Source organism: Silurus aristotelis (genome assembly GCF_946808225.1).
Source record: "Silurus aristotelis genome assembly, chromosome: 16".
In the NCBI taxonomy this organism is placed as follows: domain Eukaryota; kingdom Metazoa; phylum Chordata; class Actinopteri; order Siluriformes; family Siluridae; genus Silurus; species Silurus aristotelis.
Genome location: NC_139589.1, coordinates 9130073 through 9156689, shown reverse-complemented (window position 1 = coordinate 9156689; position 26617 = coordinate 9130073). Strand labels below are relative to the sequence as shown.

Genomic DNA, 26617 nt, shown 5'->3' with positions numbered 1-26617 from the left:
TCCCAGATAAAGGGCAGGTAAGGCTGTGGTAGATGGAGGCGCTGAAGGACTTCAGCAGTAGTGTGTGTGTGTGTGTGTGTGTGCGCGTGTGCGCGCGTTGTGGGAATTGGACAGGAGCAGAAGCTGCCAGTGCATTCCTCTACTTATTTAAGTGTCAGCGATGGATGACCCTGTTAATCGTAATCTAATAATCTAAGTAATGTTGGAGATGCAGTTATGCCATTACATGCACACCATTAGCTATTTTTCCATTGACGAGCCAAGAAAATTCACCCAAGATATTAAACCCCAGACTACAATTTCCATTATAGTGCCTTTGTCGCCAGTGTCAAAACCAGGACCAGACATGGTCCATTACATTAAAATGCCATCTTTTTAAGACAAAAGATTTGGATGGTAAAGTTGACTGGTAAATTAATGTTTCTGAAAGCAAAAGAGACATTTAGAAAAAAATAAATCAATAAAATCAGGCTCTCTTTGAGTGCTTTTTTCCCCAATGCTTGTCCTTCTGCACATCTGTATTTAGAAGCGCTTGCCTCTGGTCAAAAGGTGTTAATTCTTTTGAGATTTTTCTATAACATCAGCTCAGAGAAATTCTGGCTGTGCATCAAATTGCAGGTTTATATTAATGCACTCATTAATAATTAATGTAATATTTTGAGCTGATCAGATTTGTGCTTCGACATGCTTTTGGCTTGTGAACAATGGATGAAATGGCCATTTTTGTTTTGAAATGTAAGCCAAGTTTGAAGGATCTTATTATTTATAATGGCATACATGCAAAAAAATAATCTAATAGATTACTCTTGCCAGAGCAGGTGTTTTACTAACAATAAAAGAAAACATTACTTTTCCAGTTTGATTTGCCCTAGGCTTGTTTTACACTTCTTCCAAAGACACTTTATACATAGTTAGAAGGGCTTTTAGGGTGGATGAAAGTTAGAATGTTTGAAAAAAGAACTGTCCTTAGTTATTACCACTTCCTGTTTGGTGGACAGCCTGAAAATAGTCATGTGTCATCTAATTTCCTCTTAAAATCAACACATCATTTATACATTAAATTTTTGTTTTATAAGTATGTCAAATGAAGAAGAAGAAGAAAAAAAAAAGCACAAGCATTCATTTCATTGTGGCTGCCGACTCAGTGACTCATCACACCTGCCAGAAAAGACTGGCCTTGCGGATAAAAGTAGTGTGGCCTTAAAAAAATAAAAAAATAAAGAAAAACAAAACCAAAAAAATAACAAATCCATACTGGCCACAAGCTCCTCTCCAATCTATTTTCTGCTCAGCTGGTTTTAAATGAAGTTATTATGACTCATTAAAATGCCCGCAAGCTTGTGGAAGTCGGCCAATTACAATTTAAATTTAGCCTCCTCTCACACCACCCCATCCTCTCCAAATCCCCCTCTCATGCCTGCATCAACACACCATACGAGTACAGCTCAACCACTGGCTTACAGCTGCCATCAAAGCCTCGATCTTTGGATGCAAGTGCAGCCCAATAAACAAACAAATCATCATTTTTTCCAGGGAGCCTGCCAAAGGAAGGAACACCATGAATCTGCACCACATTGCCTTAATTAATGTTGCTTAAAGCCTCACAAAACTGTTTAAAAAAAAAAAAAAGAAGAAGAAAAAAAAAAAAAAAAAAAAAGAAACCACACTGAGCTTCCCTCTCTGGACACTTGGATTAATCACCAACAGTCTCTGTGAATCAGTTACAGAATCTTGGTTTTGCTCCTATCTGGTCAGTCAAAGCTATCGAACATGTTCTTGTGCAGTAAAGGCTAAACCAATATATGGTTTGAAGCCACTTTCATGGTCGTTTCCACTGTTTGTCACCCCCATAAAAGAAAAAAGGTCAGACACTGGATAGACTTAAGCCCCTCTGCTAGTGCCCTGATGTCAAGGACCTTTTTATAATATATATATATAAAAAAAAAAAATAAATAAATAAAAAAAAAACCAGGTGTCTGGTTGAACACCTTTTGTACATCCAACTTAATTTGAACCTTTCATTATATAACCATTCGGAGAACAAGGGCATTGTTTCGATCCTTCAGCAAGGAGTGCAACAGACGGAACAAATGCCATCTCCCCTTCAAGTCGCGTCTGTGTGCCTTTTGCTTTATTTCTCAGCCTGCGAGTGGCGAGTGCACGTGTGTGTGTGTGTGTGTGTGTGTGTGTGTGTGTGTGTGTGTGTGTTCTGCTGTCTCGCTCTCATTTTCCAGCAGAACAAATTAATCCGTGCCCTTCCAGCAAGCCCTCTTTTTTTTTTTCTTTTTTTTTTTTTTTGACAGAGGCTGCTCAGAGGAGAAAAATGATGAAGCAAATTCAAAATTCAATTGCCTGTGTTCTGTTTTAGAAGGCACACGGTGTACTGTACAGACCATAAAACTCCCAAACAGCCTCCAGACGCTGCTGCAATCACCCTCCATCAAAACACTTTGTCTCGCATACAAAAATAAGACCCGGCATTGAGCTGAATACCAAATCAGCCCACCGGGGCACTTGCTACTTAGCAACCAAAAGGGATTTAAAGCTGCAATACCCGACAACAAAGGAATAAGATCGGGATCTTTTACAGGGTATTACGGCTGGTCCTACAGTATATGCCATGGTTTTGATCAGATAGGATAACAATACAATGATGGAAATGTGAAGATCTGTAGAGCTATAAAAACAAAAACAAAAACAAAAACATTTTTGTTATTTTGTGAAAATCTTTGGAAACAAATTAATGATTTCAAATAATGATACCAATTGAAATGTATAACATTTAAAGCACACTCTAAATTTTGAAATGTAGGCTGGATTATATTCACGGTTCTACTTCACCGAATCACAAGGAATCAGATCTGTGCTTTGACACGTTACTGGTGTGTCATCCTTGGCTCAAATGGCAGTTCGGCTCAGGAATTTAGGCCAAAGTGAAAAGATCCAATCTGATAGCCTTGCATTTTTCGCAGAAATCTGTTCTATCATGCTGAGAAAAAGTGTTAAGAATAAAACGTGCTTGCAAAATGACACGCCGGAGAAGGTGTTTGATTAATGAAGAGCTATTGAAGGCTGTTATTACGTTCTGAAAGGCATTATGAGATTTAGTTATTTCTTCAATAATAATAAAAAAACCAGAAACAGATGTTTGTAGAAGAGTGTTGAAGGGTTAGAAAAGGGCTTGCTTTAGATTCTGCTCAGGGAGGATAGTCTGGAGGGTTCATTAAAGGCAGATAAGAGCATCGAGCAATACACGGTAGACAGCGTGAGTGATGTGCTCAATGATGGCAAACATCAAAGGCGTCACTGGCAATAGACAGCTAGTGTACAACGGTTAGAGCCCGGCGTTGGAACAGGGAACCCGGCTACGTGATTCTGCGTTCATGGGAATACATTCTTTTAAGCTTTCCGATGAGGGCCAAATTCGCTGCCCAATTACAGCACCATTACTCGGACACCTAATCATCTCTCCTCTCCTGGACCTAATAACGGAGGAGATTTATGCCATGGATAATTCAGGCGTTGTTGTAAATGGGGGTTTAATGTACATCAACAGGTCAGGGGAAAGTATTATGGGTTTAAACCACCAGAGAGAAGCTAGGGCATGCGGCCAAACAGAAGCTCAGGCCATTTATCCACGCTGCCCGTCATCCCCCACTAATGCTTGGAAAAAAAACAGTCAGGGAAGGGAGGTGAGCAAGAGTGAAAGAGAGAGTGAAAGAGAGAGAAAAAGCAAGCGTGAGTGGGGGCTTTATCAGCTGCTCTAAAGAATTTACATGAGAGCACAGAGTGCTGGGGCAGTTTCCTTTTTTTTTTTTTTTTTTTTTTTTAAACCCAGCTTTATTTAGAGGCCTTTCTTCCAGTACTTTCGCCCCACCCCACTTGCGCAGCTCTCTATTTTGGAATATGTGGTTTGGAAAGCAGTCAAGTTTCATTAATTTCTGGTTTGGGTACAGTATGTTCCTGGCCACACATCTGCGAGCGATCATAAACGCTCTGGAATGCTGGCAGAACATCCAGACCTGCCGGCAGTCGATGATGTCATCACGCTGAGGGAAGATCTGGCAAGCGGCCAGACTGTGGGAGCACGGCGCTCACTGGATCTGACAGTGAGAGAGAAAAAGAGAGAACGAGTGTGTGCAAGAAGACAGGAAGAATAGCGAGGCAGGGACATGGAAACTGAGGAAAATTCTCTTTTCTCTGTTTCGCTTGTTCTCGGCACTCCACACATGCCACACATTTTTTTAAGTCCTCAAGCTCTTGGCATGTATAACTTCCCCTGCCTTCCTTTTTCTAACCCGAGCAGCAGGTGTCAGTCAGGTGCATAGTGAGCTAATATTATTTCAGGGACATAATACTGCTCTGCTAGCATGAAGCATATAAGAGCAAACAAGGAGTGCCAAATGTTTTGCATGACACTGATAATGGCAATAAAGAACAGCTCACAGGCACAACATTAGCTTATAACTGAATAAGATGGTTATGCATCATTTACATTTATTCTGCCATGCAGACACTTTATTCAAAGCCAATCCAATCCAAGCACAGAACTAAGGTTTTAGTTTTAAAAAGTTCCACAAGGGCTCTCTGGCAATCAAGAGAGTTGAACCGCATCCACCTTCTTCACAACCACAGAGTGATCTAGTGCAAAACTAATTCTTAAAGGTTTGCTTTTTATCAGGAGATTGTGAATTTGAATCTCAATAGAACCACAAGCAATTCATTGTTCTATAGTTTAAGACCACATGCCAGTATGAAATGGGGTTGGGAAGATGGTCTCTCTCACTATCCTACTAATTGGTTTGATCAAGTCAATCTCAAGCAGTTCCTGGGAAATAGTTGAACTAGTTAAGGTTACAGTTACATTTATGGAATCTAACTTACAATTATTTCATTTAAACAAGAGGGTTAAGGGCCTTGCTCAGGGGCCCAGCACTGACAAATTGGTGATGCTGGGATTTGAAATCACATCCTTCCAACATCTTAACCACCAAGCTATTACTTTCTGGTAGGTTCTAAACTAATGAATGGTTCCCTGGAACTCCCAATGTCAGCTCTGGCTATAGCTCTCTAACTAACTCTTACTGAATAGGGTCTATCAACTGAAGGCTGAAGCGAAATACCTTTGATGTTGGCCTTACCCACTTTAGGCCAGGGACAATCATGTGATCGATAATGCCTAGCCAGCAATCTACAACCATGACAGATGTAGTTTAATCATTCAATCTTTGAAAAAAACTTGGCAAAAATTGAAAAAGTTAAGGTGATTTCACTGCAGAAATACCCCCCCCAGGTACTGCTGCTGCATGTCTAAACTAGGTAAGGTGGATGATGGTGTGAATGGGCCCTGCTGTCTAAGGCTCAAAATCAGCCTTCCGAGCTAATGAAGTCAAGTGATGTCCACCAGCTGGGCCCCTCAAGAGAATCGCACACAGATTTAATCAGGTTGGGCCAGACACTCCGGCCTGCTAATGAGAAAGTTCACACGCCCCACGAGAGGGTGTCTGCACGTGTGTCTACAACTGGGTCCAGACGGTTCAATCCATCCCATCCTGTGTGATGAGGCAACAGGACCATTTTGCTTTTTTGTTGGTGTCAGGCACTTGTTGCGTCACCTCGGGTTGTTTGTCTGGAGGGTTGTTTAGGAAGGGCAGAAGGAAGACTGTGGCAATGAACAGGTTAGAATATAGGCTTTTAAGTTTAAGAAGGGAAAAACTAAATACCTCGGATAGCAAATGAGTTCCATGGCTGTAATCCTTCCGTCAAGTCTTGCCTCTTGTCTCCAGGAAAGAAAAGTAAAGAAAAGAAAAAAGAGGTGGGATCCTAAATATATCTTTTGGCCAGGCTGATGTGACCCAAGTCTTCCACTGAGCTCTTTGAAGTCACAAGGGGAGCTCATATAACACTAATAGCCCAGCAACACTCCAAATGGCTGAGTCACTATTTTTTTTCATTGCTGCATGCTCTCAGCACCAACTCTGAAGCCCCTGGACCATGTTGACCTTAAACTCAGGAGAAAACATTAGCACATGCCATTCCATTATCAAACCCTCAGAGTGACTTGCTCCCCTCCCAAGACTTCCTGCTTGCTGTGGGAAACATCACCCACCATAGTCCTCCCTTCATGCACATGCATTTCTCTGACTTAACACCACAGCCACTGCTGTTAGACAACGATTAAGGAAAAAAGGCAAAACACTGCCAGGGAAAAAAAACTGGAACAAGGTTCACTGTACATACTGTACCCTCGGCAGTGGCAGACGGCCCACACTGGCGCCCTGCCAAGTCTACAATAAAACAAACACAGAGACAGAAAGCCCCAGCTGAGCTGAGAGTTGGAGAAAGAGGAGGAGGGAGGCGGGTGATCAGGGATGACTGAAACGGTACACCACAATAGATGCTGCATGGCTAATATCATACCGCTTTACTTTCACAAGGTTTCTGAAGCAAAAACCATGGAGGCTAAGCCACTTGCCTGTTGTCACTGATAAAAATCAAACCGCTCAAAACAGAAAGTTTGCAATAAAGAAAAAAAAAAAAAAAAAAAATCAAAAGAGCTTTGCTCCATCTCTGCTTCTCTGCCACCTCTGTGTCTATAAAAGTGCTTCATCTAAAAAAGCTTGAGCTTTACACAAGAGCAAAGCTCTCAAGAGCATCGCTGTGGCAGACAACAAAATAAAATGTATAAAAAAACAAAAACAAAGAAATCAGGCTAGTGTTGCACGTCAACTAGCAGGCGATTGTCAAGACCTGTTTTTTTTTTTTTCTTCTTCTTATTGATGCACTAAAAATACGCTGTCTGGAATGCTCAGTTATTACAACTGTAGTGGGAAAGGCTGGTTGTTTCTGCTCCCTTGGTGAACATCTTGCAGAATTAGTTTTCCGAACGAAGGTGCCATTATCATTATGATCAGAATTCTTGGCACGCCATTAGATTTCTAACCTCCCCCGAAGTGCCAATTTTGTGGCATGCTGTGTACAGCAAAGAAGGTAGTGTAGAGGTATATTTTTGTACTACATACAGTCAAGATCAAAATACTAAGGTAAAGCATTGCATCTTGATATACTTTAATGATGTTCCACTACAATTACAGCGTAAAGACAAAAGTCTTGGAACAACTGACTTGTGTCATATGTTGCTCTTCCCCACACTGTTACCATAAGGTTGGAGGTATGCAGATGTATTGGATGTCTCTGGATGCAACAGCATGGGCATTTTCCCCTTCAAATGACCCAGGATACCTAAACATGTCTCAGCATGACAATGCTCTTGTGCATAAAGCCCCATGATGATATGGTTTGGGGAAGACCTTGAGTGGCCTGCATTAGAGCTTTGACCTCAGATCTATTAATCACCTTTGGGATGAATGTGAATGAAGACTGCACCCCGGACCTCCTTACCCTACAATCAGCACCGGAATTTGGCTATGGCTAAATGACCACAAATCTCCACAACCACACTCCAAAATCTTGTGGAATAGCAAATAGGGACAAAATGTGGAATGGAATGTTATCTATATAGTATACGTTTCTCAGAGGAAAAGGTGAACATTCACTTACAAACATTTGTACAATCCCTAATATCTTCAGTTTGGAAATGTCACTCTTGAAAATGATTGTCAAAGGTGACCCGCCAAATTAATTGACAAAACTAAAACTTCACAAATTGTACCTGAATACCACTACAGTTAAAAATTATTCATACATGTATCGCTACAAACTGCTACAGTTTTTTTTCCTCTGTGTGCTTCGATCAATCAGATAAAATACTTTGCTTGGGCAGCATCTGGAGCCTCCTCACACCTGTCTTACTAAGAGAACAGAGTGTGAGAAGCATGGATAACAACCTGGTGACTGACAGACAGACAGACAAACAGACACAGGACCTGCCTTGGGTGCTAATGTGGCCGTTTAGATTCTGTCTGCACCTAAACTAAGGACATGTTTTTTTTTAGCTAGGCTGAAAAACAGGCTTTCAGCCTGCCTGTACATAAAAAATAGGCTGATCAGGTGGAGCTGCTGAGGTGACAAAGCGGCATGGTGACTTATTAAAATATTTATTAATTATGGGTTTAACTGTACGGGTATTCGTACCGAAATATTTCGATACAGGGCTTTAAGGTGCGGTACACATGTACTGAATGCAATCCATTTTACATGCGGAACATAGTTAACATATTAGTTCCCCAGGAACTTATTAAATGACAGCTCGCACGTTTGATTAGCCTCCGCCTTAAGCATTGGCTGCTCACTCCGTAATGGAAATGAGATTTGTTTTGAGCATGCATGAAAACGCGAAATAATCCATATCGCTAGTGTTAGCCGCTAACCAGTAAGTGGCTAGCGGCTAAAAGTATCGATATGGACTCTTATGAATTGTGTCAAGCATCAAGAATTACTCTTTAAAGGAGAAAATCCTGACAATTCCACATATTGAGGGAGTGAAAGTATGAAGGATGGAAGGAATGAAGACATTTGTTAAAGTATTCTGAAATAAGTTAAACAGTTAAGCAGATCATTTCTTTACAAAATTAAAACACACAAACACCTGTACTAAACAAATGGGGTCTAACAAATCTAAACTATTAAATTAAAATGTTCCATTTATATATTTTTAATTAAATGAATCGTTTGCTCAAATTCATTCAAATAATTTAAATGTGTATTGCATTGATTAGATTTATTCCATTTAATATTTTATAAAAAAATTTTTTTATTAATTATTTAAACAAGCATGCATTTTATTAAAAATTGTTTTTAATGTGCAAACTGTTCAAAATATTGATCACTGATGTTTATAATAAACTGTGTTAATAAAAAATAAGCAATTTTGTGTCTTTCATTTCTTCCTCCCAACCGTACCGAAATTTGACCGAAATTTCTTTGTCACAAGATACTTGTAACCAAAGACCAATCTCATTGTCACTAGGTTACATATTAAGGCCATGAGATAATATATTAATAACTTGGTCATTTTTAGAGACAGTCAAAAAGCATATAATTGCAACAAGATATTTTAAGGACATCAGAAAATATGTAGAGGACACAGGATAATATTTAGTGGTAAAAAGAAAATATAAAGCGAACAAGATAATATTTTGAGACCAATGGCCATCTCATGGCCATAAGAAAATATGACAAAAGATCATACTTCTCAAGGTTACAAATTATTTTGTTATGGCTACAAGCTGAGGTCTTGGCCATAAAGTGTATGAGCTGAGCCCAAGATTTATCAGTTGTGAAAATGTCATACATGATGCATTATGTCTATTTAATATATATTTTTATAATTATTGGTCAAATATTGTTAAAGAAAAAATAACCACCATGTTATTGGTAGAATAGAACTGTTTTATTCTCATAACCAAACTGCGTAATCCTGCCTCCCATTCAGCTTTAAAAACTCTCAGCGAAATGACCGAGTATACTTTTGTGTGTTCGAGCACACTGACTGTGGGCCTGCTTGGAACAGTGGATGAGATTCGAAACACTGCTTCCTTGTCTTTATTAGAGTTGTCGCTCATAAATGTCAGCACGAGGCGCAGGCACGATGGGTAGCCATCATGAGGGCAATAGTTGTACAATATCGCCACAGAGTCGGGTATTGAACATGTATCTTGGGACTTGAGCAGCCTCTAAAATAAACATTAGCTATTTCCTTACAGCAGCATTCCTCGTGCTGAGTTGTGTGTGAATTGAATTGGGCGGCCCAGCATGAAAGGTCATTCATCTCCCTATTCAGTGTGGTTTTCAAACATTCATGCAAAAAGTCAATTCTATCTCTCTATATTGAGATATTTACTTTAGAAATATCGGATTTTTATGCGGCGATGTGACATTAGCACTTGTTTAAATGTGGACAATGTGGGCCTATGTAGTTTCAATAACTAGTCTAAACTCATTTACATTCCTAATTACAATTCCAAAATCAATCACTTGATTAATGTGGTACTTATTCTCTCATATTTGAGAACGTTCAACGAGGACCTTTAATCTGTCCCTCTGTGGGTTGGAGATTTGGGTGCAGTGAGAGAAGATCCCATAGTGGAGAAAAGTCTCAGTGTTTACAGACTCTATATAAACCAGATTCCTTTCGGACTGCAGGAGAGGACTTTACTCTCCTATAAAAAACCCTAACTCCCAGTAAAAAAAAAAAAAAAAAAAAAAACAGCAGTGCAAATAAGTCCCCCATGATTTAGGCAAGTTAGCACAATCAATAGCCTGTGTGCGCATTGAATTACATGACTGTTAGGCTAGCTGCTATCTTACTGTTGCTGGCAAACTCCGCAGTAGCCATTCCCAGCATCCTATACTGCGTGAATGCATGACGGGTGAATGAAACCCACACACATACCAGCGATACAAATGAGCTCAGATCTAGTCTAGTTTAACTATCTCCACTATTTATGTACAATCCTGTTTTTGTGGCATCTATGCAAAAAACAAGCCTCTTGTGGAAATATGCTATTTCCAGCTCTGTTTGCTGAGCTATATTTGGCTGTGGATGTACAGACGGGGAAGCAGGCCCCTACAGACACAAGCGGGTGAGTGTTACCTGAGTGAGACAGCAAGTGCATCCTCAGGCGTAGGCTGTCTAGGAAGCGCTTGCCGCACAGCTCACAGCCGTAGGTCTTCATTCCGCTGTGCAGCTTCCTGCGGAGAGAGGCAAGGCAAAACAACATCAGTGACGGCTTCGCTGCCAGCTCCGTTTATTTAACTCGCATAAAGACACGACGCGCAACACCCTCAAGTACACAATGTACATGATTTGATTAGGACGTGATGCGGTAAAGATGGAACAGTGCAATTTTGCTGTGAAAATAAGACTAGAGGAGCCCCGACAAAATGGTACCATAATGGTTGCAGTATATTATTAGCAATCATTAAACAGAAAAAAAAAAAAAAAAAAAGCCATCTACTTTAAACCTTTGGTTTGTCTTTCAAAAAAATGACGAACCAAGTCAAAAGAACTAAGACAAAAGTTTAAGGGAGATGCCTTATAAAGCTGAAGCAATTTATTAACCATTCAAAGAACCTATAAGGTGCCTGTTATTAGTTTATTTGTAACTATAGGAAATGAAACCAAAGCACATCAGTATATGCGTATTAAAAAAAAGATCAGAGACAAAACAAACCAGTCATCCTTAACAGGTGGCAGATGTGTACAGAAGAATTTATGTGTACAGAAGTATTTAGTTGGCTTGGATACTGACAAAATCTGTTCCATCACCCCAAATCTTGAAATTTAAACAATTTGTTTTACTACAGTTGCTTTAATTCTATCTCTATGAATCGTTCCAAATATCCTGCCACGGAGTTTTACAATCTACACTGCTACAATGAAGGATATGTGTGTAAATCAAGCAAGATCTTGCCATAATGGAACACAGAGAAAAATTTTAATGCTGCACCACACAAGTCAAATAACACAGAATGCTAATTTATTACAACAAAGTCCCTTTGAGACAATTTTCCCCAAGCAAAAGATGTAGGAAGTAATTTCCTCAACTTATGGCACATAAGGCTTGAGTGCCATTGTTCATTTATGCAGACTTTCAGCAGGAATGAAGGAGCTCTTTGTTTGTACAGAAACATATAGATGGCCTTTAAGCCCAAAGATGGTGGATTTACTTAACTGCAGGGCCGGCTGATTTTCATCCCTCCAGGTAGCGCTGCTTACAAAGCACCATCCTCTTAAGACGTAAGGTGAAACATACATAGCGATACTTATACACAGGGATGTAGTGGAGAACAGAAATGTTCTGTAAAGCTGATATGTTAGGGTAGGATGGTGTTTGCAAAAAAAGCTGTACATTCGCATACATAAATCAGAGCATTAGGACTAGGACTATGGTGCTCATGATATTAATGCAACCGTATAGCATGTGATCATTTTGGGCAAGATTTCAAAGATAATAAATGAAAAAATAAAAGAAAGAAAGTTGGCTTATTTTTTCTGAAAATACTATAATTTAGTAAATGGTACAAACTTGATTAAACCAGGATATAATTTTAACCATTTTGATAAAATCATGATATGAAACTAATACTGACAAAAACCCATCCAAGATCTATGATTGGTTTAGGGTTTTCATTTCTCATTTATTAAGTCCTGCCTTATACTCTACACTTGGCAAATATTTCCTACCCACTGAATAAGCCATAAAATATACCATTAAAAAGTGAGTTCAATTAACTGTCCAAATCAATCTAGCAATTTGATGGCAAGCAAATCACAAAAAATATTAGCCTAACATATATTAATACGAATGACATCCAATGTTCATAATGCGTGTTGAGTCAGTCGATGCTAACTCTGTTCACAACATAAAGGATGCCAGTAGAAAATGTCAGAAATGTCAAATCTGATCCAATATAGCTGTTTTTGCCGACTAACTCACTTCTAACACGGTTTAAGCTTCCTGACCTATTGAGCTAGTATGAGGATATGTTTTTCATGGCACACTTGAGTACCAAATACTGTAAATAGAAAAGTAAAAGCAGCACAATCTAGTCATTCAGGCCTGTATCAAGTCCGTAACAGATAGACGGTGTCAGATTGGTAAATCTAACAAAAAGCCATGTTGTATTTAATATCCCTGCACTTTCAGAATTGAGTAATCGGATCGCCACAGCCGGGTGATAAAACGATTTCATTCTTGTTTTCTCAGCACTATGTTGCAGAGTTAATCCAGGGAAAGAGCAGATCCAACACCAGACACCTGCCGATATATCTAAGTGTTTAAAGGTAATTACGATTGCGGCAATTAGCATGCCGGATTGACCCTGTGACCCGCGTGAGGATTAGACTGAACCAGTGAACGTCCGTGTGTGACTTTCTCAGCGAAGACAACTAAAAGAACGGGCGTATATGAATCTTTACCCAAGCTAATCATCAGACACATTGCATCCTCACAAAGATAAGCCAAAGCAAGAGTCAACAACGAAGGATTACCCAACTCAGGTTGGTTAAAAGCCAAGTGACTACCCATAAAAGATATGATATTGGGCTTTGGCAGGTTAAACTGGTTTATTGGGTTTATTGTTTTATGGATGCCCTTGCTTAAGTGGGCTGCAGTGGAGCAACAGGCTGCACAAAGTAAGAACGCTGGCGATGCGTTACAAGTGGTGAGCCGAATTAGTTTTTATTAGCATACTTACAGCACGTGGTAATTGTTTCCAGAGTAGTAATTAGCTCATTGTTTGCACCTCGCTGCCAAAAGTATATGTGTTTAACAAGAACCAAAGGACAGGCATCTTCTATTTCAATTTATGCCTTAGCTTTTTTGAAAAGCATTAAGTACTGGGGTAATATTAGAGTAGTATTATTATAATTATTATATTTTTTGCATATCTTTATAATGATAAAAGATATGCTATACGAGGATATCTATTTAATATTAAAGAGTATAAAAGGTATAAGATGAGCAGTAAGAATCCTAGACTCAAACATATTTGCAGAAAGCTGATTGTTCGGGTTGGTCATTCGTGGAAAGAAGAGCGATTAACAAAAAGGGGCTGCAATTATTTTTTGTAATGCTTGTGTGTTGGCATTATGAGCTTAGCTCCTAAATTTCTAAAGGATGTGGCGAAAAAAAAAATGAATGGAAAACCGTTTTGGGCACCAAGTAGAGAGAAAGGGAAAAATGCGGAAAATAAACAAAAGAACGAAGGGAAAAAATCTGTAACACGTCCAAAAATCCTGATGGCTGTCTTCTGGATGGGGATTGTGGAGACCTGACGAACAAAGGAAAGAATGAAGCAGCAGAGCCCTTTGGCAAGCTGTAAGTAATTAAAAAGGCCTGTAAACGCCTCCCAGGATAAAGGGCACTTCAAAAGGCAGGCGGGCGAGTGAACAAGTGCTGCGCACACACACACACACACACACACACACACACACACACACACAAAAAAGAATGCCGGGGGGTTCGAGGTGGCGCTCTGAAAACCCATGGGTCTGAGCACCTTTGGGTGGCATGGCTGTACAACCTGGTCATCCGGTACTTTACAGTCAACAAATACCTCAATTTGACCTCAATCTGGCCTTTAGTCCATAAGTGTATGTCACAGTGTCCAGGTTTATCTGAGCAATTGAAGAAGACCAGATCAACCAAAAGAGTAGCTGACTCAAACTAGAAATGCACTAGAAACTTGTAGAGAGATTGGGTAGATCTTTATTGAGATCAGGTTGAAATGGTATGTCTGGTTAATGAGATTTATCATGGGTGCTTTAACCTTAAGTTGGGATGACCCTGTAGACCCTGGGGGCGGAAAGTGGAATAAAAAAGGATACAGCTAGTGCCTGTGAACTCTACCCATTATTACTAGGTTGTATTTCCCAGACAACCAGAAGTGACCTCTGTTTATGACACACACACACACACTTTCGTAAGTGTGAACTGTAGCAGCTCCATTTCCCCTCAGGTCTCTCCAACCAGCTGTGCTTTTAATTTGCTACAGAAACTGTATATAGCTTGTGTGTGTGTGTTCTTGCTAGATAAAGAGATGGCGAGCAGAACGACGATTGCCTGAAAACAGACCGACTGTAGTCATTAAGGAAGCAGACGTAAAACTCTCTCAAGCCATTTACTCAGTTAATAAGCGACTTTGTCCTACAGCGAGTTTTGACAACGGCAATAAATTTCAAATTTATGTCAACAAAACATATGCTGAACACCTCATTTCAGAGGCGGCATGGCGTGCTGGCTCGTAAATCAGGGCCGTGTTTGAAACCCGAGTAGATTACGGGGGCCGTGTTATTGAGTTGTTGCCGCTCGGCCCATATAAATCTGAACTTTCTCGCTCTGGAGTAGGCCCCTGAGCCGTCCATCATACCCGGGAGCTTCCCTGTCACGCCGGCCTGCTCGCTGCCTCTTGGCAAGATGACGCTGTTGAAACTTCTCCGCGACTTCTGCTGCTCCTGCAGCCACGAACAAACACCAACTGGCCAGAAACACACCATTAAGTAGCATCAGATGGAACTGAATGACTTTAGCTCTCCTCGATAAAATCGCGCCTTGAAAAAGGACCAAAACACCCCAGCAAAAATTAATTGAGGGAGACAAAGCTGTATCTCGAAGCAACTATAAACCATGCTTCATTGTCCATCTACTCTCATGCTCTGATGTGTCCTTTGTCCCTAACTAATCCAGACACCAAAAATTCTAGCTTTGTTCATGGTATGACGATATAGTAAAAAAAAAAAATAATAATAATTATATATATATATATATAATTTAATGCAAAATGTATCAAATTAAATAAAAAATAAAATGAAAGTGAATTTTTGTGGAGTCTATAAACAGTTTGTAACTGTGTGTTTGTGTTACAGTAAGATTAAACAAAGTTGCCTCAATATCTTTCAAAACATATCCTGTGTCCATACTACACTATACTTTCAACACTCATCACAATCAAACTGATATGTAATAGAAAGCCTACTGAAAGTATGTTTCTTTCCTGTTTTTCCACTGCAGTTCTAAGCATAGCAACAAAGTAAGAAAAAAATACAACCAATTTGTTGTTTCTAATAAAATGTATAAGAATGCTTAAATTTTTTACCAGACAATTTGCATGTGGGCTGATTTTAACCGGAATTTAAACAAGTTCAGTTATATAAGTTCAGCATATAAGTGGATGAGCAGCAAACAACCATCTACAGAATCAATAAAAGGTGGAGGAAAGGGGCGGTGTAAAAAGACAGTGCCTGAGAACAGCAACATTTACGACGTACAGGCTGCCAGACCTTCCATTCAACAGCCTTTTGCAAAGTCCCACTCAGAGCTTTTTTTTTAAGAAAAAAAAAAAAAAAAAAAAAACCATGCCGCTCCATGTGCGCAGTCGGATTATGGTATTTGTTAAAAGAGGTCCAACAATGCAGAGAGCGCCAGAGAGGGAGAGAGAAAGCAGGAGGGGGTGAGAGAGCGAGCAATCTGTCAGTTCATCGTGTTGCTGGCTCTTAATAGAGATCTCAGTCAGGTGTTGACACCACGCTGCCAAAACATTACCATAATGATGATTAATGCTAATTGACTTTTCTATGGACGCCCTCTTGAAGATGACCGCTCCACTGACCTCCCCAATAAACAAAGCATGCACAGAAATCTATTTCTAGAGAACATTTATACTCGAAAGAAAAAAAAAAAAAAAGGTCTCAATAATAATAATAACAATAACTTAAAACATATGCACCAATTTAACAGCAGTAAATGCAGAGCAAATCTCAGAAATGTGACCATATAATATTCACATCATGATGCCTTGATGGCACAGAACACTTTTCTGAGACATAGCAATAACGTTTTTCTGCCGTTAAATTCTCGATCCTTTTTTATTAAACGGTGTACTTTTCTACAATAGCAGTTCAGAGTGAAGTGTATATTAATGTGCTTGTTCTTATATGAAACTGCTTATTTTGGACACTATGTAAATAGATAAAAAATAAAATAAAATAAAAAGATGTAAGTGTTAATATGGTGACATTCTGTGAGGAGACCATGGAAGGAGTCTCCAGTGTCAGTGTTTTGTAACAGTCAGAGGTAAATGGTTTAAGACAGGGGCACAAATTTTGTGATTACTGAGAAATTACACACACGCATAAAGTGTGTGTGTGTATGTTTATTATTACTAAAACCATACTCAACATAAAGCATGAAGACAAAATACTTTTTGTAAATATTTTAAAGCTATTATGGTGTTTTTAATTACATAAAACATACGTTTCCACACAGACGGTTTTAATTGCCGCATGTGTGCACTACTAGCGGATTTTGGTGCTTTATTTAAGCCTTGGCACATTAGTAAAACAATGTTTAGGGATTAAAAAAATTTTTTTGGTGGAGTTTATTGATTTTTTTTTTTATATCTGAGAAAAGAAAGGACGTTGTGAATAAATGTGTTGCATTAAAGGTTTTCATTTCGCCTCATATTTATTTAATTATATTTTATATAAAAACAATGGTCACAGAAATGCATTAATAAAATTAGTGCCGTTAAAATGAATTTGCGCCAACATGTTAATCTTGACAGCCCATATATATATATATACACACACACACACACACACACACACACACACACACACACACACACACACTTTTTATTTTTTTTATTTTCTTTTAGTAATAGAATGGATGCAATACTGCAATAATGTAAGTAATAAAGGAAAAAAAAAAACTTGTTTTGCAGATGTTTCACAGTATTAATATTTTGGTAAATAGATAAAAATATGACAAATTTTTATTACTGGAATCATACCATATCCTTTTTTTTTTTTTTTTTTTTTTTAAGCAGCATAGTCGCTCATTATTGTTCCTTAAAAAAACATTAGAAAACTGATTCAAAGATAAAAACTTAAACTTAAAACTTTTATCATCTTAAACTATAAAAGATAAATACAGAAAGCAAGAAAATTGTTGTCCACATTGAAGTATAATGAAACTTTTTTATATCTTTAATAAAAGCAACCACTCTCTTTTGCTTGCAATCTATTAGTAGACCTAAATACTGTGTGCATATTATTGAGAATTTGTTTTGCAGAAATATAAAACCAGATACAGATGAGAAGCATTTTAATGTAATGCTAAAGCTTGTCCCTGGTTGCAGAGCATCTAAGGACAAAGTCACAGTCACTCCTGAGCTTTAACCAAAACTGTGGAACAATCCAAACCATACCCAAATTACAACGTGCAAAAGTACATTATAAAAGGTCAGCTGCACAATAGGTAGTTTTTACTTCCCTAGTTTAATGGCAATAATGTTTGAAATAAACACAATAAACTTTGATCGCAGTGTTTACGTCTCACACCATCAGATAGCTACACTAACTTTCTGCGGCAGCTTGGTTTTATTTTCCACAGTCGTGCTAGACAGGACCAGTGAGTCCCCAGTCCTTTCCACCACATTAGGAGTGAATGAGGCAGGCAATAGTGAATCAGATGGTGGAGGAAAGAAAAAAAAAAAAAAAAAAGAAACAGCACCAGAAGCAGTACTAAGACCGACTAAGACCGTGCAATTACAATGTTTATGTACCCTGCCATCAACACATTTACAACAGGATTGCGGAAGCACGACATAGATAAAATATCATTCTGGATTATACGGCATCATATTGCGGTTATGATGTGCCTAGCACTCAATCAGAGCACATGATACAAGCCATTCATAATATAGTTTATTGCTTTACGATCAGGTTTGAATTATGTGGAGGTTGATTTATCTTAACAGAAAAGCTTATCTGAAGAATCAGAGAGAGGTCACGATAACCAAAACACTTAATAAAATTTAATGATTCTTAGATTTGTTATACTTTATACACACACACACACACACACACACACAATAATTGGAAATATTAGGTATAATCGGAGATATTGATTCAGTTATCAGGGCAGTAAGACAGTAAAACTAAAACTAAACTTTAAAAACTTAAATTATATACATTTGAATTTAAAGTGAATTGTATTTTAAGATATGGCAAAAAATATGAGATTATATATATATATATATATATTTTGTAGTAGTTGAACATTGTTTTATAGCAGGTAATATGTATGTAGATAAGACTAGGCTCACTTTACTGCCCATTTGTTGCACAACCGATTCCATTAATGGGAATATGTATCTTTCATCTGATCCACAAATGTTAAAAATGATTGTGCGTCAGTGGATAACTTTCCACAAGGGCTACATACAGCCGCATACTGCGAATACAATCTGCATACATTAAAACAATGCTAAACCTTTGATGCAACACATTGATCATAATTATTCCTGCTTTTAAGATCATGATGATAAAACCACACCAGACATAAAAGGCTTTTGACTGACACAAATGAAATATTCTGACTGATGCCTTTTAGTGTCTACCATCCCTGCCTTTGTCTCAAGATCCTTCTACTTTCCCCCTTTTCTCTGCCCTCCCCCAATAAAATCGTATCAAACGGCACGGCAAGGCTCGGCGGTGCTGGATGTTTATTAGTGTGTCGCCTCGCACATATCAATGACTCGGGCCGCTGTCCCCGCGGCGCGACGTTCATATGAATTCCAGCCACACTCGCAGAGGCTGCAGACACGTGCTGAGCATAACTGAGTAGCAGCGAGAACGGAAGCAGGGGGGAGAAGAAAGAAAAAAAAGAGAGACGCTGTCTTTGTTATGACACAGCCAGAGCTCTTATTCAGAACACACACACATTAATATACTTACGTCTCGCTCATACACTGCTTGACAGATAAGGATAGACAACGTTTTTATAGGCTGCATATTACATTGTGCGAGTAAAAGAAGAAATGGCACGATATCAAAGCCTTGAAGGGGATGTTATTCAAGGCACCAGGCTGAGAAACAGGGTTGAAGACACATCCAATTATCAATGGGTGGTGAATAAGGAGAAGGTTTTACAGTGCATGGAGAAGGTTATCAATAAGACATGGCCCGTTTTCCAGATCAATCTTGCTCGCTCTCGTGCCATGTCATTTGCTGAGAGTTTAAATAAGGCGGCATGCTGCCCTCCAGGCTTCCATGTGCGTCGCCTACAAGCAAGGGACCTCTTAAATACAGGACAGTGAAGGTGTAGAGAGGAAACTGTGGTATTGTACAAAGCTCAACTATGTTGTCCAAGGGTGTGACACGAAACTCCTTTTATTATGTCTACAGGCAGAAAACACAAGAGCTCTGTCAGAACCTGGTCTTAACGTGGCTCTCCTAATTGCGCTACCTGGAAAAAAATACAGAGAGAAAGAGAGAATGTGTTTCCCCTCCTAACCCACAATTTATACCTAGAGTTGCATCAGCTTGAAGGGTAGGATTCTCTGCTAATACCGCTTTCACCTACAGCCATTATGAGGCAGCTTCTGCCATTAACCTTCGGACTAGCGGGCACTCGCTATGATCGGTACATTTTCCAATATTATAGCGTTTAAGGTAATTAATGGAGATCTCGCTTGCCAGATCTTATTTCCAGGTCACTTGTTTGCAAATATTCCAAGCCAGTGCTTAGCGATTAGCCTGTTGATTTGGAATTTGGGATGCCTTAGCAACAGCTGTTGAAGCTCATCATATGGACGGTAAAAAAATAGAGAGGATTAAAAGGAGTAGTCTGATCATGCATTAATAGATAGATAGCATATAGCTAGAAGATTAACATTGAATACAAAAATTTACATCAAACATTCCTCCAACTGGAGACAACTCTGCTCTTAGTGACCTTGGCAAAGTTTCTCGTGCCAAACAAGCTAGTTTTAGTATTTTGAAAAAAATGCTAATCTTTAGTCCCCAGAGTTCATACAGAATGGCATGAAAAACAAAAACACAACCAATAAGTGCCATTTCTGTGTGCAGCAATGCCTTGCTAATGAGATAGGTCAGAGCAAAATGGCCAGCCTGGATTGTGCCGACAGAAAATCATCTCAAAATGAAAAACATATCGGATGACACCAGAAAACCGGAATCTGAGGCTTCGGTATAGACTTAAAACTGGACCGATGAATATTGGAAAAATATGATTTTATACATTGCACTGATGACTCATGACTGGTGTTCCTGTGAGTGGCTAGTGAGTGTACATAAAAAAAATTTTCAATTTAGGCCACCCTTTTACAAATCCACAGTGACTCCACACTGAGAAAGAAAGTTATCTGAAGAAAGTTAATAAAACTACAGGTTTTAAAAACCATATACAAAAGAGTAATTAAGACAAGAGTGTGCAGTTTAGATGCTAAACTACTAGCTATAAGGACACATTATTTGTTAGCATGAGGAAAAAACAAAAAAATTTTTTTTACTTCAAATCCCAAACATGGTTAAATCAGTTAAATCAAATTTTGGACAAATTATTCCTTTAACTGTCAGGTTTAAGCTTGCAAACTTATTTTCCTTCTGCTTTGCACCTAATAACAGAGGCACTTTCCATATCCGAATATAGCACTGCTTTTATTTTGTCTTTTCTTTTTTTTTCCTTTTCACAGTTTCTTACGTTCTTGTTTTCTTCTGCTCCCATTTGCTAGTCGTCAGATCAACGAGGTTAAGCATGCGCGAGCACTCCGCTGCTCTACAAAAAGCTCCAGACAAGAGTTCCCTCTCTGTCATGCATTATTCATGGGCATCACCTTCATTCGGGTGGCAGAAACCTCAAGGATGCCTAACTTTAGGTCCTTTTTTTGTAAAAAGGCGACACACTCCATGTCCTGTATAATTTATTCTTGCCTCAGACGACTTGAAATATTTTGGGCCCTTTCGATGTTGTAGTTTATATCTGCCAAGCCGGGTTTCTTCCTGCTCTAACAAGCGAGCACCTGTTACATTAATAAAGATGAAACCCAATAACAGCAATGTACATGATGGAATATGCAAAATAAATAAATAAATTGTTTGAAAAAAGTTAAGCAGAGAACGCTACAGAATGAGAAAGCGGGCATCATGGTGCAGATGTTGTTTATCATGGAAAAAAACATTGCACCATCATATCACTTTGTGTCATCAGTATCACCACCTGGTACGACGTTCACTGTAAACAGCCGCGGCTCGGTTCTCTGGGCAGCAGTACAAGAGAGACTGAGTCTTGCACAGACCAGTCGACAAGGAGGTGATTATTTGAGCTTTGGCTGAGGCTCTCAAAATATTATGCAACGACTCAAGATTGATTTAGCCTGAAAGGAACACGGCTCAATTACTCTGAGTGGCAAAGACAGACGGGAGCTGATCAGTGGAATTCGGTCATGCTGGTTGTTGAGATGGGGGGAAATAACAGGTCTGGGTTGATTCCATCTTTCATGGTGTTTTTTCGTTTTGGAGCTTTATTCCTGTAGCAATAAAACCCCACACACGTTCACATGCTGGTTCGACTCCATGGTTACGTTCAAGCCACAAGCTACAAGTGTTCAGTTTTGATTTACTGCTTAAGTCTGTTTTTTTTGCGGCCTAGTAATAGTAATTTGAACAGCTCACACTCCTCCTAATAACAAACTCGCACACTTACACACACACACACTCAGAGAGAGCGAGAGAGAGAGAGAGAGAGCGAGAGAGAGAGAGAGAGAGCGAGAGAGAGACACACACACACACACACACACACACACAAGGCGTCACACAGAGACACTGTCTTATTCCAGTCATTTTTTATGCTGCAAATAATTCTGTGCCTATACCCATACTAACCCTTGGATTTTTTTCACCTTGGTAAATAAAAAAAAAAAAAAAAAAAAGAAAGAAACCTTTATTTTAAAATTAAGTTTAAAACTTTCCATCTTTGTGAAATATTTCAACGGTACCCTCAGCAACACTTCCCTGTCTAATCAAAACCTATTTTTGTTCTTGATGCTGATGTGCAGTCTTCCTCACAATAAATTAACAACTTTATTTAATGCTATATTTTATTAATTAAATTTAACTAGAACAAAGAAACCCCCTCAGGTAAGCTAGTTATACTTAGTGCCCATTTATAACACCTTTAGCTAGCATATGCCAATGGCAACCCCTTTTTGGGATACAGACAGTCAAACAGTTAGTTAGCTTTACAATACAAGTTTTCCATTTTCTGAATAAAATATTGAGAGAAATAAGATGTCTAAGTAAAGATGTAAAAGTTGTAAAATTGAGTTGCTTTAGGTGTAAAGTCACATGTTGCCTCAAATGTCACATTTGATAAATAAAAGTCAGATTTGCTTTTTGCCATGCTGAACTACCTATAGTGAGCTATCTGCCTAGCCATGGCATCTTGTGTCCTTCAGGTCAGAAATGAAACCTAAGACTGCAGTAAACAAAGTTACAAATCCAAGTCAACATTGCAACTCGCTCATAACTGCCCGGTCTCTCGCGATCATAACACTACATGAACAACTAGGAGGACAGAGACATAACCAGAGATGTGTAACCAGTATGGCAAATCAGGGCATGATGAACACAGAGGGAAAATAAAACAATAGAGAAAGGGAAGACAAAAGCATACAGAGTCTTAGTTTAACCAGGAATGTGTGTGCTGGATTCAATTTCTCCTGTACATAATCTTATTGGCTTTCATAAACATTTAATGTCACCCAGTCTGGTGGTTTGTGTCGCCTGCAAGCAGTGTTTTGTAGAACAGGCCCAGTGTTCAGTTGCTAAACTGCATTAAAACAATTTGAGGCAAATTTTCAGTTATTCAAGTCAGCATTACATGAACAAGTAAGTGAATACAGAAGAACTATAGACTCTCAGACAACACCTATGTGCATTGTCAAGTGTAAACCAGAGTAATTTCTATCATTTCAGTCATTACCATTTCTCACTCGCTAGCTAGCTCACAAAAAAACAATGTCAGTTACTATGTACTTCTGTAATGCTGCTCGTGCCACATCACATGGTAGCTGAACTGCCCTCTTCTGCGCTTATAGAAACCCATGACTGGCTAGTTGTCCTAGGAAGAGAGTAACGCCATCCTTCCCACCCAGAAAGCATGGCTAATTTTGCTTTTTTAGACTTCGATGCCTGTGGCATCAAGATTTAAATGAGTTCTCTCTCCATGATGGCCGTTTGCTACAATTTTTTAGTATGTGGGGAGAAAGGTTATCCTGCAGATGGTTCGTTGGCCTTGGGATAATAAATTTTTTTATTTTTTAAACATTAAAAAATAAAAAATACTCAATGTACATAGATAATTTTGTGGGTATGCAGTTGACTGTAAAGGTGAAGGATGTGTTTAATGCATTAAGTAAAACATGAAAACATACTGACAAACAGAAAATTATACTTAGTGCCAATAGATACACAAGGGCAAAAAACTGTGTACCGGTAATATTAAATATGCTGAACGATTTTATAAATAAATCAAGTTCCAGTAGGCAATAAGCAAAACCCTATAATAAACGTCTTTTAGACAAAATAAAAGATTCAGTAAAAACCATGAACGATGGCTGATAGTTGTGTACCGTACAGTTAGCTTAATTTCATGTCTCTATCCATTTTCAGTTTGTTTGTCTTTTTTTTTTTTCCTTTTCTTTATAAATACAGAACATGGACCACCTTCCACGGCACATGCTCAGACCTCATCAACTTCAGGTTAAACCTTAAAAGTGCTCTCTGATCACTGTAGAAAAAGCCAGCAGCTGGAGAGCAGTAATCGGAGGTGAGTCAGGTCCAGACTGGGTCTCTGTGCCTCCGGAATGAGCACCTAAAGAGAAATCAATATGGGTTCTGACTCAGCCACACTCAATCTCTCTTCGCGGGCGGAAATCAAAACAGACTTCTGTACAAAACTAATAACTATCAGAGGCATGGCAGCCTGGGAAGACTTGTCACTCCGGCAATGGCTGGCTCACTGGGAGAGCGAGGAGGAGGCAGGAAAAAAGCGAGAGAGCTTCTTGATAACACACCCATCTCAGCGGGATGGACCAGGTTAAGAGCACGACTGGATCCGTTGGGTGCAGGTACATAGAAAAAAAACAAGCAGAACCTGGGAGGCCTTTATGAAGCCTTTCAACTTCAAACTCCTCCTGTCATAATATAATAACGCACGTAAGAGCACTGGCAGGGCATATACAACAGGCTGCTCCACAAATACATATAATCCTACATGACTCCTCACCCAGCTAAACATGTTGCCGCAAATCTGGGAACAGGCGACATCCAGAGATGACAAAACGCTGCTGGCGGCCAACACCAGAGCGCTTCTTTTTCACTGGCTGTACAAACTTGGGGAGAACATTTAAAGTCAATCATTTGCTCCATGCATCATAGGGATATGAATAAAACATGGAGGTGAGAGAGAGAGACAGAGAGCAGCACTGGCTGCCCAGCATCACGCTGCACTCTGTCCCAATAGGTGTCAAGTCTTTCAGCAGATGCACGCGACAAAAGAGTAATTAATAGCCCAGCGGCAAACTCAAGAATCCCCATGCCTCAATATGTCTTCATTTGCTGTGCAGCAGGATGGAGCTTTCTGTGGGCCATATTTCTTCTCAATGTGCCCATCAACTACAGTCAGGGTGGAGATGCAGCTGATTTGGATTCAAGATGTTCTCGCACACGCTGTCACTATTGCATACAAGAGTTCTTTCGCTTTGCTGTGCAAACTTATTTGCTTTATTCCATACTATGATATAATTCTTATAAAATGCAATTGTATTTTTTTTTCTATAGCAGCAGCTCTCATAGTAGGGGTGACTACAAGGCAAAACACAGGTATACCGTTTCCAAAAGACATGTATGCTCTAAAACAGGTTAAAAGATGTAGAAGGTTTTGTGGTTTCTGTAGTTCCTTCACTGATTTGTTACTTTGAGAGGAAAATCAAGAAAGGCAGGTCAGCAAATGACTGTTTATAGCTGTTACTGTAAGCGATAACTGACACTATGTTGCTTCATGGACGTTTCACATTATCAAATGTTACAAATGTAATTTTATTTACTAAAAATGCAATCAATGGCTGTGGTATAAATGAAATCACACACTTTGGTACACTCTGTTACTTGTCCCAGCTTGCAGCCCAACACCCACGTGTTGATTATATTCCTATAAACGTACGTCGAGTCGTGTTTTATTCGTTGCTAATCTGCGCAGTATATCCATCAAAAACATGTGGAACAAAATAGAATCAAAAGCAGATTTACAAAAACAAATAAAATGCATTAAAAAAACAAAAAGACCAAATTTTTCCCAATCTTTTGACAGGAAAAAAAAAAAAAAAACCTTATTCAAAACCTCATTCCATAGCATGACAAATTTATAAACCAATATTACAAAACCTTAAAGAAAATCCCTCAAGCAAAATACATAAAGCAGAGTTTCTTTAAATATATGCCTTAAGTAAAAACAGTAAGACAAATCTCCCAATTGGCAGCCAAAATGAATGTGTCATGAGTTTGGTCTGACAGCATTCCTAAATATATTGCTTCATGTATCATTGTATTCGCATGGAATACATCACAACCGTGTATTATCAGGTTCTCGGATAAATGCCTTCATCCGAAGGTTGCCGTATACCGACTTCGCACCTCCGAGCCGCGCTTCCCAAGAGTGGAAATGAAACACATTTATTGCGACTAAATGTGACCGCAATGTACTGTTCATCTTTAACAGTGTCGATGCTCTTTTATTATTCGTAAAATAATCTTTTGTATAAATGCAAGATAGAGAGACTTACTCCTACTGGGATGAAATTACACCTCTAACAATAAAAAAAAAAATTAAATGATAGATACAGGGCTTTAAGCTAAACGTACTACATGACAGAGCTGGGCGATATGGTATGATAAATTATGTACCTAGGTTATGTTTCTCATGAATCAGTAGCTGATGGGAACCTACTTCTACACAGATTTCTCCTCATGTCGTGTTCTATATAATTCATTTCCATCATGTTATATCAAATTAACATACCAAATTAAACCGTAGTGTTTTTGGGGATTTGTATAAGAAAACGGCTCTTGTTAACGTTGTTCATATGGTGACGTGTGGACATGGCATATTTGCTTGCTCCTATTGCAATAACTGAATTTCTTACTTAACCATTTTCACTGTAGACTGGCATAGAATGGCTAGCCGGCACACAGCTCTTTCCAGTGGGATTACAACTTAGCACTGATGGTATTTAGAGCTCTCTGCAATCTCTGGAGAGACGAGGGTCAAACGATGCTTTTCATGAGCCG

The 26617-nt window shown here is 38.9% G+C and overlaps 1 protein-coding gene across 2 annotated transcripts in view; it reads right to left on the bottom strand.

Moving 5' to 3' along the window:
• The window catches only part of zbtb16a (zinc finger and BTB domain containing 16a), a 102600-nt gene that overhangs the window by 45233 nt on the left and 30750 nt on the right, over nt 1-26617 (bottom strand). For both annotated transcript variants that reach the window (XM_083564877.1, XM_083564876.1), the window contains exon 3: nt 10556-10653. In XM_083564877.1, the coding sequence (XP_083421003.1) occupies nt 10556-10653 (98 nt within the window). The remainder of the gene's footprint in view (nt 1-10555; nt 10654-26617) is intronic.